Source organism: Eupeodes corollae, chromosome X, assembly GCF_945859685.1.
Source record: "Eupeodes corollae chromosome X, idEupCoro1.1, whole genome shotgun sequence".
In the NCBI taxonomy this organism is placed as follows: Eukaryota; Metazoa; Arthropoda; class Insecta; order Diptera; family Syrphidae; genus Eupeodes; species Eupeodes corollae.
The window spans coordinates 6,468,673-6,487,469 of record NC_079150.1 but is presented as its reverse complement, the minus strand read 5'-3'; the positions used below and the strand labels follow the sequence as shown (position 1 = coordinate 6,487,469).

Here is an 18,797-nt window from a genome sequence, read left to right as displayed (position 1 = left end):
AATTTGAGGGTGTTTCACACAGGACGGATACCGGTCGGTACTCTAGTTAATATATTTCTATATTTATTTTACTAATTTGTGTTTTATTTGTACACAATTCTTATAACAGAAACTGTTAATTTCAGATAGGTAGGATATCCGATACCTTGTTGTAAATGCCTTACGTGTTAATGCTGAACAGCTGATTCAAAACAGGGAAAAGAGTTTTGAACCTCGAAATCTAAATACTTACATGGTTTTTGTGAACAGCTGAAAGACTAGAAAGTATTTTCTATGTTTTGCAGCTTTCTCAATTTATGTTCAACTCGTTAAATAAGGTATATAAAAATTCACCTCTGCAGGATACGATATCCAACACGAGGCTGAACGCAGTCAATTACAGATATAACCGACCTGTCAAATAAATCAAATCAAACAATCAACAAAGAAAATGCTGGGTATGTAATCAGCTGTTTCTCCAATTGAATAGCTGAGTTTATTTATTGATCAGTTTAATTTTCCTATGCAACTCCAAAAACACAAATCTATCCGTATAGTTTATTAGTTTCTGACTGATCGCCAATTGCGACAAATGAAAGTCTGGTCCTTATTTTGTTAATTCAGGTATATAAATATAATCTATCGCTCCAGCTCGTCTAATGGAATGGAATCGGGAAATCCGATTTCAATCCTATTCAGGTGCGAACATAAATCCCGATTCTGTTTTCCATTAAAGCTTAGTATATGATACACAAAGAAAGGAGCATGTGTTTAACCATCAACACATATACAGTGTTACCCAGTTCAACTTGAAGTCAATTTTGATTTTAGTTGGATAGATTGGTTCTCTCCTTCACGCACGATTAATTATAATTCCCTTCTACATTTGCCATTTTATTCAGTGCTTTTAAGTTTTAAGAACTAGACGAAATTTAGAAGAAGAAGACGTCTGTCTATGATACGAACGCCATTTCTATAATATTTTTCAACAGTTTATATCAGAACTATTAAATCTTTGATTGTTTATTTTGAGTGAGTGGAGTGAATCACGAAGAATTATTTGAGAATACTTAAGGAACTTCAGAAAGAAAATATGTTTGTAAATTGCTTTTCTTTTGTTTTCTTTATTGCAGTGGGAGGATTTTTTAATACTTTTCACTACAAGCTCTAATATTATGAATATGAAGAATAAATGTTTGTTCTTTTCCCTTCCGCAAAGAAAAAAAAGATAGTTCAATAAAAAACGGAAAGATTTATAGTGAATTAAAATATTACGGGCGTGATTTACACTTAATCATTCGGTTTCGTAAATGAATAATTTGTAGCCATTCAGATGAAACACAGGCGTCGAAACCATCGTCGATATCAATTCAGAGTAGGCAAAAACTATGGTGACTGCACTTCGGTTGGTGATAGCGACAGAGTCAGACAGACGCAACAGAAACAGAATTCACATCATAATTAAATAATTGTAATAGAACCATCGTTTGGTGTCTGCTTTAAATTATGTGTTTTCTTTTTCGTCAATGTCTGTAGTCTGTAATTATAATTTTAACTCTATTTTATTGTTTACTTAGTTTATGGACTGTGAAAAACTACAATAAAAGAAAGAAATAACCGCATATGTGCAACTCTGGTATATTTAAACAATGCATAAGTGTTTTATTTTCCGTGCCGAGTATATTTTCATTAACAATGAATCAAGCTAAGGAGCTCGTGGTAGTTTTAGCAAATGCAATAAGATTTAGTTCAATACTAAAATTTTAAGACAATAACATTTCTCACAAACTAAATTGTAAAAATTACAAGATATCGTTTACTTTATGCATGTGTTGTTTTTTTGTGTTACAGAAGATGCCGATTCAGTAACAAACACAGAGCAGGGGCTTCTTGATACAAAGGCCAATCAATAAAAACAAATTTTGAGAAAACAAATATTGTTGCGACGGCAGAAAAGGAACGAAAGGACATCATGGATGAAAAAAATTGCCAAGAAACCAAAGTTATATATCATATAGATGACGAGACAACCCCGTATCTGGTTAAAATCGCTTTGCCGTCGTCTCAGGTCACGTTAAAAGATTTCAAAATGGTACTGAATAAGCAAAGCAGTAACTACAAGTATTTCTTTAAGTCAATGGACGCAGATTTTGGGTGAGTTTCCCAATGATTTTGCCGCCGAGTTGTTCAAAAATGATTGTATTTGCTCGTTACGATTGCCTTATTTCAGCGTTGTCAAGGAAGAAATCGCAGACGATTCTACCACACTTCCGTGCTTCAATGGGCGGGTTGTATCGTGGGTAAGTCGAAAATAATTATATTTTTGTTTTGTGTTCCATCATTTGTTAAAACAGATATTTCTTATGAAAGTAGTATTTCTGTGAAATTTATTATAATTATTTCATTGTGTTAAAAGTTGGTTTCAGCTAGAATTAGGTTTTTATTTGATACGAGATTAATATAAAGTAAAGTTTTCTTCCTTGATCGAGGAGTTGAGGCAACAGCTCGTGGATGCTTTAATTCATAATATATTATCATTGGCTTAACAGATATGTATGTATATGAAAGGAGAATTTATATAAGATTTATTGTAATAATTTCATTTTGTTAAAAGCTACTTTCTTACGAGATTAATATAAAATAAAGTTTTCCTCCTTAAACAAGTTGTTGAAGTATCAGCTCGTGGATTCGTTAATTCCAACCATAATAAGCTAAATTCAAACTCAGTTGTCTATGATATAATAATACTATAATTTTTTACAAAATGTTTGCATTACAATTTATACTTAATAACTAAAACATATGTAAGATGATTCTTTCAGTGGTGCAATTTGATAAAAACAATTATTTGTTTCAAAACATATTGAGCTATTTTTGTTCGTGTACTGTATTATTCAGAATTTTGATTTTAGAACAAAATTGGTAGCTATTCTTTTCCAATATATGTGCAGTACAGACCTTATGACTAAGCTATTCTTCGCACAACGCACAAGCATGAATGCGGCTCACAAAAACTATATCAAATTCCCTTAAATTTTAAATTTAACCATAATCTGTGTGCATTTTCTCATAAATCTTTTTAATCAGCAAACGTAACGTACATTGTTGGTCAAAACTAAAGAAACTTGCTTTTAGTGTATAGTTAGTAAATAGAAATGGTCTTTGCATTGTTAAATGTCCTTATATTGTTCACTTAGGGAAGTGTTGCTTTATCTGGGACGATATTATTTTTTCCTTATTTAATTTATTTACGCCTCGATCTCAACTATTTACAATTTTGGATTTTAGTGTCAAAATGTATAAAAGAGAATTATTTAACCTTGTTTTTTTTTATGAAAAGTACACACTTTGTATACTTTTATTATGTGAGCATTATCAAAAAAGTGGGGGATTGAAAAGGAGTTGGTAATTTACATTCATGGTTTTGAGTTCTTGAACTGTATGAAAAAAAAAAAAAAAAAAACAGCAACAAGGAACAAGTATATTATAAAAGTAAGAACCAAGTGATTAAATATAGAACACTCACACGGACAGCGACTTACGTAGCACTTCTGTCCGACTAAGAGTTGTCCTTCCAAGGTATCATCCAGCCACAACGTACCTAACTACTTACATAATAATGTTTAGATAAATAGGAATAAATAAATACCACATGAATTTATTTTTAATGACGTATGCATCTTTACGCAAATATGCACATGTTTGTACGTACAGTGGCGTGTAAATAATTGCCTGTCTTGCTTTTACCTTCGATATTTATAATTTTTTCGTGTCTACTTCATTTTATCAATTTTTTGGTTAAATTAAAAAAAAGGATAGCAACAAATACAACCAAAACATCTTTAAAAAAATAATTAATTTATAACTCATTATTTTGTTTCAATATTTGGGTTTTAATAACACAGTGTAATCTTCTGGACATGTAGTTAATTTAATCCGCACATCCTTTCTTTGGAATAAATTTTCAAACATCCTTAATTTGTTGGCATAAATTAGAGAAGTTTATTTAAAGATGCTGCTGCAAGTCTTCTATTGGGGTTAGGTCAAGGCTGCACGACGGTCAGTCCAAAAGAGTGATGGAGTTGTCTTCGAACCATTTTTGAGTTTATCTAATGTAATTGCTCCTGTGTTTTGGATCTTTTGCCTGCTGAAATTTCCACGCGCGTGGGTTTTCTTCCGCGGAAGGATGCCGCAATATTGGATCCTGTGCAAATGATGTTCAATCCTTTTAATGGGGCAACCAAGACATTGCTCTGCAGATCATAAGATTGCCAACACAATGCTTAACAATGGGGCGACCACAATCTTTTACATCAGAATAAATAATGTTAAATTTTGTTTAATCCAAAAAAACATGTTTCTACTGATTGAATGTCCATTGTTTATACTTTTAGCAAAAGCTAAGCTAAGCGGGCTTTTCTGTGACGTTCAGTTGTAATAGCTTCTTCTTTGCTATGCGCCCAAGACTTCAGAAACCCTCTTTCGATAGTGTCTGCACACGACCCACTGTGTGTGGTAGCAAATGATTTTAGTTTTTCTTTCCCGAAACAATGAGCCTATGAGAGGTTGATGTTGGCCTCGGTTTTCGTAGTATTTTGTCTATGATATTATTTTTCTTAAATTATTGAATAGCATTAAATAATATAAAAATGTTGCTACATAATTTACTTGTTCATGATGGCTTAAAATTTCCCGTGGTGTCTTTACGTCACTTGATTTGTTTGTTCCAATTTTTAAGACTTAACGATACAATTTAAATTCAATTGACTTTGGGATTGGAAGTATTGAAGCTACTTTCCAGATTTGGGGGATGACAAATGGATTTAGGATGTTATTATAGCAATCATGAATTGTAAGTCTCGTCTTATCAGGATCATCTTTAATCATAAGATAAAATATTCGATTTCTACCGAGAGTTTTACCTTTTAGCTCTCATAAAATAAGTTTCGAGTTCTGTTACTGAAATGGATCTGTAATTGAATTATTTGGTGTTCTCATGTGAGTTCTGATAGCAAAATCAAAAGATTACCTATTAGGGATCATTCAAAACCGAGAGGTTGGAGCCCAAAATTTGAAAAAGCACTTTTCATGAGAAGAGAAATACTCTTAAAGGATTTGTCAACTGCTCGATAGAGACAGTATCCTTGAAAAAAGAACTTTAGGTAGCACAGGCAGGGATTGAACCCAAGACATTCGATATGACAGTAATACGAACTACCGACCACGCTACGAATTTAGTTTGATTTAAATGTTTTTTTTTTGTTTAACAATCATCTTTTGGTCCATGGTATGCCAACGACGAAGAATCATATAAAAAGAAAAAAAAACAAAGCTTACTGAAATTTATTAATAACAACTAAACGAACACAAATTATTACTTCCGTAATAATAATAATAATTAAACTTTGTATAGAAAATGCAATACGCATGGATGAAGAATTACAAACAATATTTTTGTATCGTCTTTTCTCCCATTCCCAACTCCCCACAATCCTACCAGAATTAAAGATGACGGCTAGTATAGGCTTCACGCCTCGATTTGAAAAAAAAAACACACACAGTCGCTCCTATTCAAGGGCATAAGTTCTTGCGCGGGACCGCAGGTGCTCTTAGGTGAGCTCCGTCAGCAAGCCACAATCTCAAATTTATCGAGGTAAAGACTTTCACTAAGTCACGACGAGGGGGTTTATATGCCTCCTATGTTTCTTGTTACGTTATCACCCCAAAGTAAGTTTGAGAGTCTCAGGAATATTAAACGCCTCAACTTTTAATCAGTTCACTGTGATACATTAAAGAAGCAAGGCGAATTTATTCAATGTCTGCTTATGTTGGAGTTAACTGCAATATGCAGATGCGCTGCGTCAATTGCTCAGAAACATGCATCAGAGAAAATGTCAGCTGAGGAATGAGCGGCTTGAGGATTAAACATTGTTATAAAAACTCAATCCCGACGTGTTCATGGCTAACGAAACCAAGCTAAACCACAAATATTAAATGCCATTTAATCCAACATCACGCAAACTCAGTGTCTCTTTATGCCTCATGCGATTGCCTATTCGAAGAAAATCATGCAATGAAAAACTGAGAGTACTCTCGCCAGCAAAAAAGGTTAATGGATTAGATGCTTCTGACAGCAGATTATTTATAAAAATAAGGAACAGTGTTGGAGACAGGACAGAGTTCTGGAACATTTAGTTAATTTTGTGGGTGTTAGACTTTGACTTATTCAATTAAGTTTGTATTACACTTTAAGATTACCCAACGACGTAAGTATCGGTAAGCAAAATGCTGATAATAACATGGTAGAAGAAACAATAATTGCTTCCATTAAATTCTCTCCAAAATTTCATCAAGCCATGCCAAAATTCCTGATTCATAACTTTAAAAAGATCTGTGAGACAATTCATAGTTGATGTTAACGACAATAACAGGGGGGAAGAAACAATAATTGCTTCCATTAAATTCTCTCCATAATTTCACAAAGCCTTGCCAAACTTTCTGATTCATAACTTTAAAAACATCTGTGACACAATTCATAGTTGCGGTCAGAATTATTGATTCTAATATGTTTCACGATCAGATCCTAATTTCAGACTTAAATATTATTTGAAATTATAAAAAACACTAAAAGATTCTATTTTTAACAGATTTTTTACTTTGTAATCTAGCTTGTTTCTGCTGACGGCTCCAATCAATCAGACAACTGCTCTGAGGTGCCAACAAGTGAAATCGACAGTCGGACTTGCAACAACCCTCGTAATCAAAAAATTATAAATAGTTGTGGTGGAGGTATGATGGCCGGTGTAAATGTTGGTGTGAGTAGTATGCAAAATCCTGGAGGAGGTGGTCTAATAGGTGTTGGTGGCGTTGTTGGTGGTGTTAACGTAGGAGTGCCTAATCAATTAATGCCTCCACTTACCTATCAATCCGCATCTGTGCTATCCAGCGATTTGGATTCGACAAGTCTTTTTGGCACAGAAAGTGAACTGACCCTGGATCGTGACATGACAGAATGCAGCAGTATACAGCGATTGCAAGTACGAAAGAAACCACAAAGACGTAAAAAACGAGCGCCTAGTATGTCACGAACGTCGAGTTATAGTTCTATAACAGATTCGACAATGTCATTGAACATAATTACGGTGTCTATAAATATGGAAGCTGTTAATTTTCTTGGAATTTCTATTGTTGGACAATCGAATCGTGGAGGAGACGGAGGTTTGATACTTTTACTTTGTGATAAAACATAACTTACAATGTGATTTTGTGATGTATTTTCACAGGAATTTATGTCGGAAGTATAATGAAAGGAGGGGCAGTTGCTTTGGATGGCCGTATTGAACCTGGCGATATGATCTTACAGGTATATATCTTATAATACTAATGTAATGTTCATTTTTCTGTAAACCAGAACCAGAGAAACATTTCTAAAATGTTTTCTTTTGTCTAAACGCTCGCGAAACATTTCTGAAAAGTTTATGACATTTTTCTCTGTCTCAGATTCTGAATAGGGTAGTTTTTTTTTTTTAAATTTCTTGAACAGCCGCTAAAAATAACTACTTCACAACAAACAGTTTTAGTTTCTCTGATAAAAAGAGATAATGGCTCAAGAAATTGAATAAAGCGATCTTTGCATATTAAAACCATAGTCTTATCATGGAATCTTGATACTTTTCGCTGAAAGTTTTGTGAAGAAATTATAATATTTTTTTGTGCTGTATTTTAAAAGAGCAATTGGGAAAGTAGGATAAGTTTAGAAAGGAGATACCAATATCCGTTGGTTTAGAATGTCTGTACATTGCAATGAGAGCGAAAAATTTAGTATTGCGGCTAAAAAAAAAATGACTTCCCAAACTATGTTAAGATTTGTTCCACTGTTCGGTGAGATAAATAGCTGGCTCTGTATGCAACATAGGTCAGGTCAACTCTTCCAATGATTTAGCGATACTAGTCAAAAACCGTCGAAGATAATTATTCAATAGAAAGCAGTGTGAAATAAACAATTACATTTTCGGAGAATTTATTAGGTTAAGTCATGAACGAGTGCGTGCTACTGCGTCGCAATATCTTACATCTTGTTGCAGCTAGACGAAAAACCGAGGAGCAGATATTCCTATTAAAGTCGTCAGAGAAAAATCGCCTTTTCTACCTTGCAGGAAAATAAACTGTTGACAAAACTGTCAGTGACACAATTACTTGTAACACACCAATGGTCTATTTTTTACTTTACTTGAAGTATAAAAACAAATCAATCGCTTCTACTATAACAATCGCAACAACAATATGTAAATAATAGAACTTATTTCTCGCTTTTAATTTTTACTTTATTTGCAACTCTTCTTTTTGCTTATTTGTTCAATTATATATCGAGGGGAATACAATTCTTTTAACTAATGGCTTCATATAAGGAATGGCGGCTTAGTTTTCAATTTGAGTTGATTTCGGAATATTTCAAATTTAAAGATTAACATTTCTGGAAATAATATTAAAAAAATTAAAAGTATTTTTATTCTTTTAGCAAATTAGTTTTTGAAATTGTAATTTTTGTTTGATGTTTTTTAAAGGTTAACGATGTAAATTTCGAAAACATGACAAATGATGAAGCTGTGCGAGTTTTGAGAGAAGTTGTTCAAAAGCCCGGCCCAATCAAACTAGTGGTTGCAAAATGTTGGGATCCAAATCCTAAAGGTTGGTACCAACATATAGCAATTAATTATTTTCAAGTAAATTACAAATTTATTTGCATATGTATATTTATTCCTAGGATACTTTACTATCCCTCGTACCGAGCCTGTCCGACCCATTGATCCCGGTGCCTGGGTTGCTCATACACAGGCCCTAGCGTCACATGATAGTATTATACCCGATATATCAGAGCCAATAAAAGAGCGGTTAGATCAAAATAATTTGGAGGATGTTGTCAAAGCAATGACGAAACCAGACAGTGGTTTAGAAATTCGTGATAGAATGTGGCTAAAAATAACTATTCCAAATGCATTTATCGGTATAACAAAGAATAAATTAATTTAAAATGAATTTGTAATGCATTTTCTTTTTTATTACAGGTGCTGATGCTGTTAATTGGGTCTTAGAGAATGTCGAAGATGTGCAAGATAGACGTGAAGCAAGACGAATAGTTTCATCAATGTTGCGAAACAACCTGATAAAACATACTGTTAATAAATTGACATTTTCCGAACAATGCTATTACGTGTTAAGTGACGGCAAAAAACAAAACTGTGAGTAAAAATTAAAATTTCATTGTTTTCTAATACAAATAATAATGTTTCTTTTTTAAGGTCGATCTACAGTCAGTCTTGGTGATACTGAAAGTATCACTAGCGAAATTGCCCCTCTGCCCAATCCTCCAATATACATGCCATACTCAGGTAAGAAAGTTGTATTTATTGTTACTAACTATTCGTTTCTTAATATTATACTTTGTATACATTTTCCGATTGAAGCCACTTACAATCCAAGTCATGGTTATCAACCAATTCAATATGGGCTTACTGAACGGCATATTTCGTCAGGTATCGGTATTGATAAATTCATCTAAAGAAACATATTAGTGCGGCAATTTACTTTTCTTTCATTTGTTATTTTTCAGGATCAAGTAGTTCAGATGTCCTAACGAATAAAGATATCTCTGCTTCACAAAGTGACATTACATCAATAATTCATCAAACAAACCAAAGTAAGCTTGTAAATTTATTTGTTTGTTCATTCAACAATCTTAGATTCACAGTACAGAATTTGAAGTGCTATCATAGCTTCGACGAAATTGTTGTTTATTTCCAATCGAATTAAAATATAACAAAAATGGGAAACAAAACTTAAAAGATGTCAAAGCCTTGTTCCTTATTTGTCTTGCATATATCAACTGTTTACTTTCTCATTAGATGACTGAATCTTATTTTTGAAGTATAAATATTTAATCAAGGATTAAAACTAAGACACCGTGTGTTTAGTTGTTTTTGGATAAATTTATAAATCTTTATATTTTTCGAGAAAAGTAATTCGCTCTATTTAGAACATCTAAAAAAATCTAATTGTTTTGTGAAAAATTTCATAACTTTTGGTCTTCAGCACAGATTAATATCAAACGAAAATAGTATGCCAACCAACGTAACTTAGGGAATTGTAGATGACTTTTAATTGCTTGAAGAGAAAGCGGTGACATCTTTGTCGTTTTTATCGTTTTTATTTACATTCTCCTCTACGGGACGCTGATCTCATAAAAAATTTGAGGGTGTAGAGTATGAAGAATTATTGAAGATAGAGAATGAATCAGAAACTGTTATTAATATTTAACTCAATTAACGATTATCATACGAAGAAAGATATCATAAAGATTTTTTAATGGCAAGGAAATTACCAAAAAAAAAGTATCATGCAAAATGGATGTATGTAAACGAATGCGAGTGCAATAAATTATTGTATTGTAAGTTTAAAAGTCTTGAGCAAGTTGTGTTAAGACAAGCAATAACAGTTACACATAAATAATCATTTATAGCAGTTTGAAAAACCAGAAACTTATTCCACTGGTGATCTCATGGTTCATCTCACCGAACAGTGGAACAAATCTTTACATAGTTTTGGAGAAAGTAAGATTATTGCACTTCATATTTCAAAAGCATTTGATAGGGTTTGGCATCAGGCTCTCTTATCGAAAATGCGTGCTTTCGGTTTTCATGACTCCCTGTTTCATTGGATTAGTAATTACCTTTCGAATCGTTCAATACAAGTGGTATTGGACGTATTCAAGTCTGAAAACCACAAAATAAAAAGCTGGTGTGCACCAGGGCTCTGTTTTATCTCCAACACTCTTTCTAATTTTTATAAATGATATCTTGTCTGCAACTTCTAATCCAATACATTGTTTCGCTGACGATAGTACTCTTAGCTTTTCATATTCGTTTTTAGATTCACACCCCTCTTCTTCGGATTTGTTACTGCAACGACAAAATATGATAAGCTCATTAAATTCCAACCTAAACAGCATTGTACAGTGGGGAATAAGAAACCGCGTGGAATCTAAGGCTTCGAAAATGCAATGCTGTCTTGTATCCTTAAAGCGAAATATAACCCTTTGCATTATCCATGAATGGCACTTGCATCGAGGAAACTGAATATCTCGATATTCTCGGTATGTGCATCACCAACCAACTTTTGTGGAATGATCACATACGCGATGTCGCCAAAAATGGCGCAGGATGTTTGTGTTTTCTAAGGCGATGGAAGATCTGGCTGTTATTTACAAGACTTATATACGTCCAAAGCTTGAGTATAACTCCCATATCTGAGCTGGTGCTCCTGCAACTTACTTAAGCCTCTTGGATAGTATTAAACGTAGAGCATTTAGATTGATTGGTGATATTACCATCATAAGATCATTTACGTCACTTGAACATCGTCGAAATGTTTCTTGTCTCACCCTTTTTTACCGTTATTTTAATGGTTTATGCTCTAGAGAAATAGCCAGATGCATTCCTCCCCTTAAACAATTCAACCGTAATACTCGCGCTTCTAGGAATGCTCATCAATATACCCTCGAGTCCAACTTCGGTCGTACTGTAAAGTTAGATTCGTTCTTTAGCCGTACTATGCGAATGTGGAATGCCTTTCCACACTCTGTCTTTCCCAGCAATTTCAATATTCAGGAATTCAAATCCAATGTGCACCGACATCCCTTTTCAACCCCTCTCTCCCTTTAATAGTGCTCACACTGTGACTACATAATAAGGGTAGTATATCCCTTTGAGTTTGCGCTTATTATAAAAAAAAGTTATAAAATAGTTTTTTAAAACAACTTTATTGAAAAAATGAAAATACAAAAAAAAAACTGAATAAAAAACAATCGTCACCTGGAATATTTTACGAACAAAATATGATTTTATCTCCAAGCTAATTCAATATAAGGAAGGATAATGTTTTTGACATCTGGTAAAAAATAATTTTCGACTCAAATATCGTTTCAAAAGTTAAAGCTTATGCCTTTAAACTAATTGTATCTTATAGAAGATACTGTCTTCGACAACATTTTTGTAAAAATCCAGCAGTCAGTTTTTAGGCTTTGAAATCAAACTATTTCAACATATGCAAAATATTGTTGCTAATTTGTAGTTAATCTTTAAGCAAAATTCAACTGACAACTTTTTTAACAAAACACGAAATACTTGGCTTCAAATTATTTATCTCATACAAAATATTATTATGAATATTTTGGTAAAGTTTTTACAAGAAAAAGACAGACGGGATTTAAAGTTATCAGTGTGGGTCGTGGCCTCTTTTTTATTTTAGTAAAAAAAAATTAGAAAAAAGAACTCTCAATATTTTTCTTTCATTTACGTAACCATTTGTTCCCGAAGGTGTCAATTAAATTTTGCGCAAATGGATTTCGTTTTCGTCATGAAACCTCGAGGAACATATCAGAAATGTATTAATTTTGGGAAAACAAAGGGTCAAATACTACTAAACATCAAGCGCTTGAAATAAAACTTAAAACTAACAAAAACGATCTATTTTATATTAAGCTAGAATAACGACACCAAATCTAATTGTTTGTTTAGAATTTTCGTTTTCAGTTTATATTTTTTTGCTTCAGTATCTTAATCTCTATGTTGTTCTGGTCGTCTGTACAAGTTTTTGAGTTTTGTAAGTAAGCCACTCTTGTGTTGCGAATCTGCACACGTCTATTTGGTCATGTTCTTTGTACTTAGGTATTGTCCGTTCCATTGTTTTGTCTATCTGTTGTAAATATTGGGGCTAATGTCATTCGATATAATATCTCTCGCTAAAGCGTTAGTTAAACGAGGCCAGTGTAATGTAATTATAGAGTGTGTTGCAACGATTCCACCAACTCTACGCCTTCGTTCAGAATGTACATTTTAGCAGGCAGTCATCACCGTCGCACTCGAATGTCTGTTAGCAGCTTTCTGTGAGGGTGATTTTTTGTCTAAATTGTGTGATCTGTCCGGTCTTTTCTTACGATATTGTATTTTTTATAAGTTATTTTATGTTGGTGGCTTAGCTTGGTTTCGCTAGCCATGAACATAAACTTTATTGCGCTTTAAATACTTAATCAAGTTCGTACGACCCAGGCGTGCATTTTATTTTCATACATTTTGACTTAAGTCTTTCAAAAACTATCCATGAAAACAACTTTATTTAAAACTTATTGTAAAGTGTAGAATTCCGGCTTTTGAAAAATATAATAATTTATAACAATTATTCTTGCCGTTGTTTTTAAATATTTACCTTTAGATTTTAAGTCAATATTTATAAAATTGCCCCTTCGCTTGATAGTAAAAAATCTTGTATTAAGCTCCTCTACCGAAAACCATAATTATATCTAGTCGCCACAGTTATCGCTCTCCCTTAATATTTTTTAAATTATTAATCACTAAACTAATTATCTGTATATCTTAATCCAAGGTCCTATAATTTGTTTTTATTGTACCTAAATCCTTAAGGCTCTTGAGAATGTTTTTATAGTTTTTTCATGAGACGTTAACTCTAAAGACTTGGACCTTAAACTCTGAAAGACATACAGATGATTGGGTCATGTGGTATAGAATTTTTGTTTAAATTCGAATGGATATCGAATAGGCAGAATGCACGAATTTGAAAATTCGATATTTTTATATTTTATTTTTATTAAATAAGTACAATTTCCAAATGATGAGTTCAAAGTTTCAGAAGGACCCATGTTTTTTTAATGTCTGTGATAATATCTTACTTTTCTTAATAAATTTAACACTAATCAAATTTCATTCAATTTCCTTTCAGTGACCATAACAAACGGTTCTAACAAATCATCAGGATCTTCCAACCGCGGGAATACTGAGCAAGATGTTTCGGGTACTCAATACTAATATATTCTTCCATTGCCCTTATACTTCATGTTTTTAAAATATTTTCTTTCATGTTCACGTTTTATTTTTTATATCATTACTTTTTGAATCATTTTTTTATTTTTTTATTTTCAGTATTTAATTACGTGTTGTGAGTTTTGAAAAAGAACAAGTCTACATTGGAAAACAAGTATATAACAAATAATACTAAATTTATTGAGCAGGATACCTACACATATACATTTTTGTATGTTTCTTTAATGTTTTCTAATTGAGTTTTTACTCTGATTCAATTTAGTTTAGGGGAAAATTTACAATAGTAGTATTTTTGCAATAAAAGAGAAGATAAATGTAATTTTGTCTTTTTTTTACATTTTGTTTGTTTGTGTTTTTGTTTATTTTTTTTATTTGAATTTTTGACAAGCTATTCAAATTTGTACACTATTATTATTAATTATGTATGTAATCTTAGTTACATGTTGCTGAAATTAACATTAAAATACACATGAATACATTTCTTTTAAAAAGATAATCATAAATATGAAGTTTTTTGTCAATTAATTGAAAAGAAAAATACATTATTTAAAGAAAGGTACGAAACAACCCAAATAATTTAAACACAATTGTCTTAAAGTGCGATGATTGCCTAAAATTTTTTTAAATCATTTAGATTTACTTCTTATCTTATCTTATCTTATCTTATCTTATCTTATCTTATCTTATCTTATCTTATCTTATCTTATCTTATCTTATCTTATCTTATCTTATCTTATCTTATCTTATCTTATCTTATCTTATCTTATCTTATCTTATCTTATCTTATCTTATCTTATCTTATCTTATCTTATTTTGTCTTTTCTTGTCTTGTCTTGTTTTATCTTATCTTGTCTTATATCAGTTTATATCCTAATATTTATAAATTACGTGTCACGATATTTGTCCGCGATGCACTTCTCAACTACTTAACCGATTTTAATCAAATTTGTAGACAGTTTGCAGTTTGATTCAACTTGAAAGAAAGCATAGCTTACATCTCAATTTATGATAACAATATTATTTAATTGCAAATTATTTGTTTTTAATGTAACAACTTTGTTAGCTTCAAACGTTTCCAACATATGGTGACATCTGTTGACTGGATTGAACAAGTATTTAATAGATGGCGCTGTGTGAAACTTCCAAACATTTCATATAAGCTATAATTTAATAGCATAACCAGCACATGTTGCTGAGGCCAAATAGATGTAGTGTTGCGGAAGAGTTCAGTTATAATTTAGAATGAGTGCATAATGGCTCACAAACGTTCACTTGGAACATTGCATAGAACTGCATTTTCTATTTTGGGTTGAATGTTGACGAAATTAACTTCCACATACAACAGTTGTTAGCAGGCGATCTGATGTCTTTAAAATCAATTGATATTGTTGTTAATGAAAATAATAGGTTATATAATTTTCCAATTGGATTTATATATTATTATAAATTCACTAGATATAACTAGAATGCCGCCACATAATCTTTGATTAAGGATTGGTTCGCCTATTATTATCCTGCGTAATTTGAATCCATCTTAATTATGCAGGGTACATGTTTGGTTATCAAAAGATAACCGGAAATATTCTTGAACCAACCATTTTAAATTAAAGGGAAATTGTTAATGTCCCAACTTATTCCAATGGTATCGTCAGATTCTTGTACACCCTTCAAAAGGTTACTTTTAATCCGTTTAGCTTTTGCCATGGCTATAAATAAGTCTCAAGGCCAAACCATGTCCATTTGTGGTTTAGATTTGAAAAATCCCTGTTTTCTTATGGACAGCATGTTCACGTCTAGGAAAACTGTCGAACCTTTTTGTGTTAGCGAAATACAGGTTAGGAAAAATTTTGTACACCGATTAGTGCTAAATTAAATTGATATATTTTAATAAATATTATTGATAGAATATTTTAATCTATCCGCACTACCTACCTCATTAGTAAGTTTAAATGTCATATGTTATTTGCTAAAAATTTTGTAATATAGTCATTTGATACTCAATTGAATACAAATAATAATACATCTTAAATTTTATTCTTTTGTAACAATTTTTGCATTACATCAACTGTACGAACATTTTTTTCAATTATATTAAAAGTTCTTCCCCATGAAATCCCAAACCAATAAATGTTTATAGCAGTTTTAACGTTTCCGTTTTCTATCATAAATAAATTTCATTGTAGTGGTAACGGAAGTAGAAAATCAGTCATGAAAGTCGCCATGTTTTTTACATGTGGCATCTTTGTAAAAAACCATGGTGGTGCCCATGTTTATGTTCTCTAACCGTTCCCCTTAAATAGATTACCACAATGTAATATCGCAACAAACGTTAGCCAAAGCAATGCGTGGCCGTTTCAGCTAGTTATATTATAACATTTATTATATCTATAATATAATTCACTACACTTGTTTATGGTACCTCTGTTTCCAAAGAAATTTTAGTTGTTGCTGACTACACATGATATGATATTTTCAAAAATATAATTAAAAGAGCTCTAAAAATATAAAAAAAAAACTCTAGTTTCTGAGATTCAGCTTTGTAGATATTAAACAGAAAAAACACGTATTTATTAAAACCAAACTTAATTAGAAAGAATTAATCGTTGAGTTCTAAAAAACTTCTTTTTAAAGCTTTTTGGTAATGTGTAGACTTTGTGAAGTGACGCATTAATGACCATGAAAATTTTGAATTACAGAGACGAAATCTGTACCTGTTTTAATCTTTTCCATAGTGACCCGAGGAAATTTTTGGCAGATGAAAGTAAAATAGTTCCCGTTTTTATCTAGTGATTTAACAAGCTGTTTTATGATACCCAATTTTATATGTGATGGTGGAAGGATAATTTTGTCATGAGCTACTAATGAATTCTGGACTATGTTTTTCTTTTTCTCATATTTTCTCTCAACGGCCAGTTTCTCCTTATCCAAAGCTCTTGCTTAGCTCTACTGTCCCAAAAACATATAAAACAGGGAAATTTAGTGTAACCACTTTGTTGACCGAGAAGAATGTTCACCATTTTTAAATCGACACAAATTTGGCAATTATGGTCATTGTATTTAATTTTGTATCTGAGGAAAGCACATTTTTCTTTCAATCTTGATGCTAGCAGTTTTAAAGCTTGTTAAGACAGACTTAAATCTCTTACAAGATCATTAAACTCCTCTTGGGAAAAGCATTTTGACTCATTTGACATATCTTGAAAATCAGCATAAGCATCAGTATCATTTTATGAGCTTGGTCCTTAATGTCTTGTTTCAAGGGTTCAGATATATTTTGAAGCCCTTTAAGGGGCCAGATATATTTTTAAGCCCTGGACGTTGAACACAACTAGTACTTGGGTACTGCCATTTAAACCGTTTCTATTCACGCTACAAAAATAACAGTCCTCGAAATGATTTCGTGGTTCTTATCAAATAGTCGGTGTTTCAAACTTGAAGGCAATTCTTTTACCACTTTTCCATAATCTTAAATATTCTACACACGACTTAAAAACACAATTGGGAGCACAGCACTTCTCATTTTTATATAAGAGGATGCCAAAATACTCAAAATAGGTATTTTTAACAAACTGTGATATAACTTTTTTACGATTTTGTAACACATATTCTCCGCATATGTAGCAAAAATGATGTGGGTTATTTAAACAACGTCTTTTTGAACTACTCATGACGCAAAAACTTGAGATAATAATTTGAACACCTTAAAATACGTCTACTATCGATTAATATACAGGCTTCAATGATAAAAATCAAAACCAAAGTCACACGAGCTGCTAAAAAAATGTTATAGGTAAATTTGAAACAAACAAGTCATAAGTAAGTACTATCAACTACAAAATTCGCGGGGTTCGATCTCAAGAAAGACCGATTTTCACATAATAATAATAATAACAATAATAATAGTAATAATAATAATAATAATAATAATAATAATAATAATAATAATAATAATAATAATAATAATAATAATAATAATAATAATAATAATAATAATAATAATAATAATAATAATAAAAATAATCATAATAATAATACTAATAAACCCATCTAAAACATGGAGACACACAACATTAATATATCAGAGGAGCCAAAGCTGGGGTGACATTATGCAAGCGGTGATCAGTTGCCCGTGGGAACAAAGACCCGGATACACAAAGAAGTAATCCACATCAATAGCCCATAATTCGAAAATGCACAAACACCACAACCTGGACCAAGAACTGCCATGGCAACCACAGTAGCAGGTCTACCTAGGCAACGTATAAAATTGTCTGTGGAAAGGAATCCAGTTGTACGATGCTACTTTATTTCAACCAATTTGGAAACGGAAATGCATGTCTGTAGGGCAAAATTGAGATATTTATTCTTGAACCACTTCCCTGACTTATATAGAATTACGGAACAAAATCTCGCCGACAGAAGGAGAGCACTAACGGTAAAGCAGCTTCTTTCTGCGCAAGATATCCAAGACATCAAACGACAAGCAGCATACCACATTTCTGCAGCTAGGGAAATAACTGAAGATTGAGTTGAGGTTCCACAAAATGAGGAACAACCAGACAACAACAACACTTTTGAAGCCTGACTCGAGAACGGAGAAGCCACCCATTCTTTTGCGTTTCAGCAATCAGACATCTACGCTGCACTAGAGACATGCGAAAGCCAACCAAGGGAAAACAATATAAATACTGCAGCAACAACAACGATCCAGACACAAGGGCAGGTAACAACCGCACTCTGCGAACACTTTCGTGTAGCCTGGTCGCATAAGCAAAACAATGACCCTTCTCGCAGAGACGGAATCCCGAGGATTTACAATAACAGACAATTAAATGATCTAACAAATACTGTTAACCGCGACATCTTGCTCAACTACCTCACAGCAGCCACATGTAGGAACCATGGGCAAGAAGAACAATAATATGT

General features: G+C 32.4%; 1 protein-coding gene across 2 annotated transcripts; it reads left to right on the top strand.

The window, feature by feature from the left end:
- Positions 1–813: 813 nt before the first annotated feature.
- On the top strand, positions 814–14,190 carry LOC129953273 (segment polarity protein dishevelled). Of its 2 annotated transcripts, none has more exons than XM_056066282.1 (13): positions 814–1,074; positions 1,831–2,133; positions 2,210–2,279; positions 6,648–7,197; positions 7,263–7,342; positions 8,544–8,667; positions 8,744–8,983; positions 9,045–9,218; positions 9,279–9,368; positions 9,444–9,518; positions 9,590–9,676; positions 13,771–13,842; positions 13,971–14,190. In XM_056066282.1, the coding sequence occupies exons 2-13, from the start codon at positions 1,952–1,954 to the stop codon at positions 13,988–13,990; spliced, it is 1,764 nt and encodes a 587-aa protein (XP_055922257.1). In that variant the 5' UTR covers positions 814–1,074; positions 1,831–1,951; the 3' UTR covers positions 13,991–14,190. The 2 variants fall into 2 exon arrangements, with proteins under 2 accessions (XP_055922257.1, XP_055922258.1); XM_056066283.1 differs by having other exon boundaries at positions 815–1,074; positions 9,444–9,512.
- The last annotated feature ends 4,607 nt before the right edge of the window (positions 14,191–18,797 follow it).

Excerpts from the sequence above, each read along its gene's own strand:
- LOC129953273 (XM_056066282.1), top strand. The coding sequence starts at position 1,952 with ATGGATGAAAAAAATTGCCAAGAAACCAAAGTTATATATCATATAGAT. Across the intron at positions 2,134-2,209 it reads TCAATGGACGCAGATTTTGG|CGTTGTCAAGGAAGAAATCG; the intron begins GTGAGTTTCCCA and ends GCCTTATTTCAG. Across the intron at positions 2,280-6,647 it reads ATGGGCGGGTTGTATCGTGG|CTTGTTTCTGCTGACGGCTC; the intron begins GTAAGTCGAAAA and ends TTTGTAATCTAG.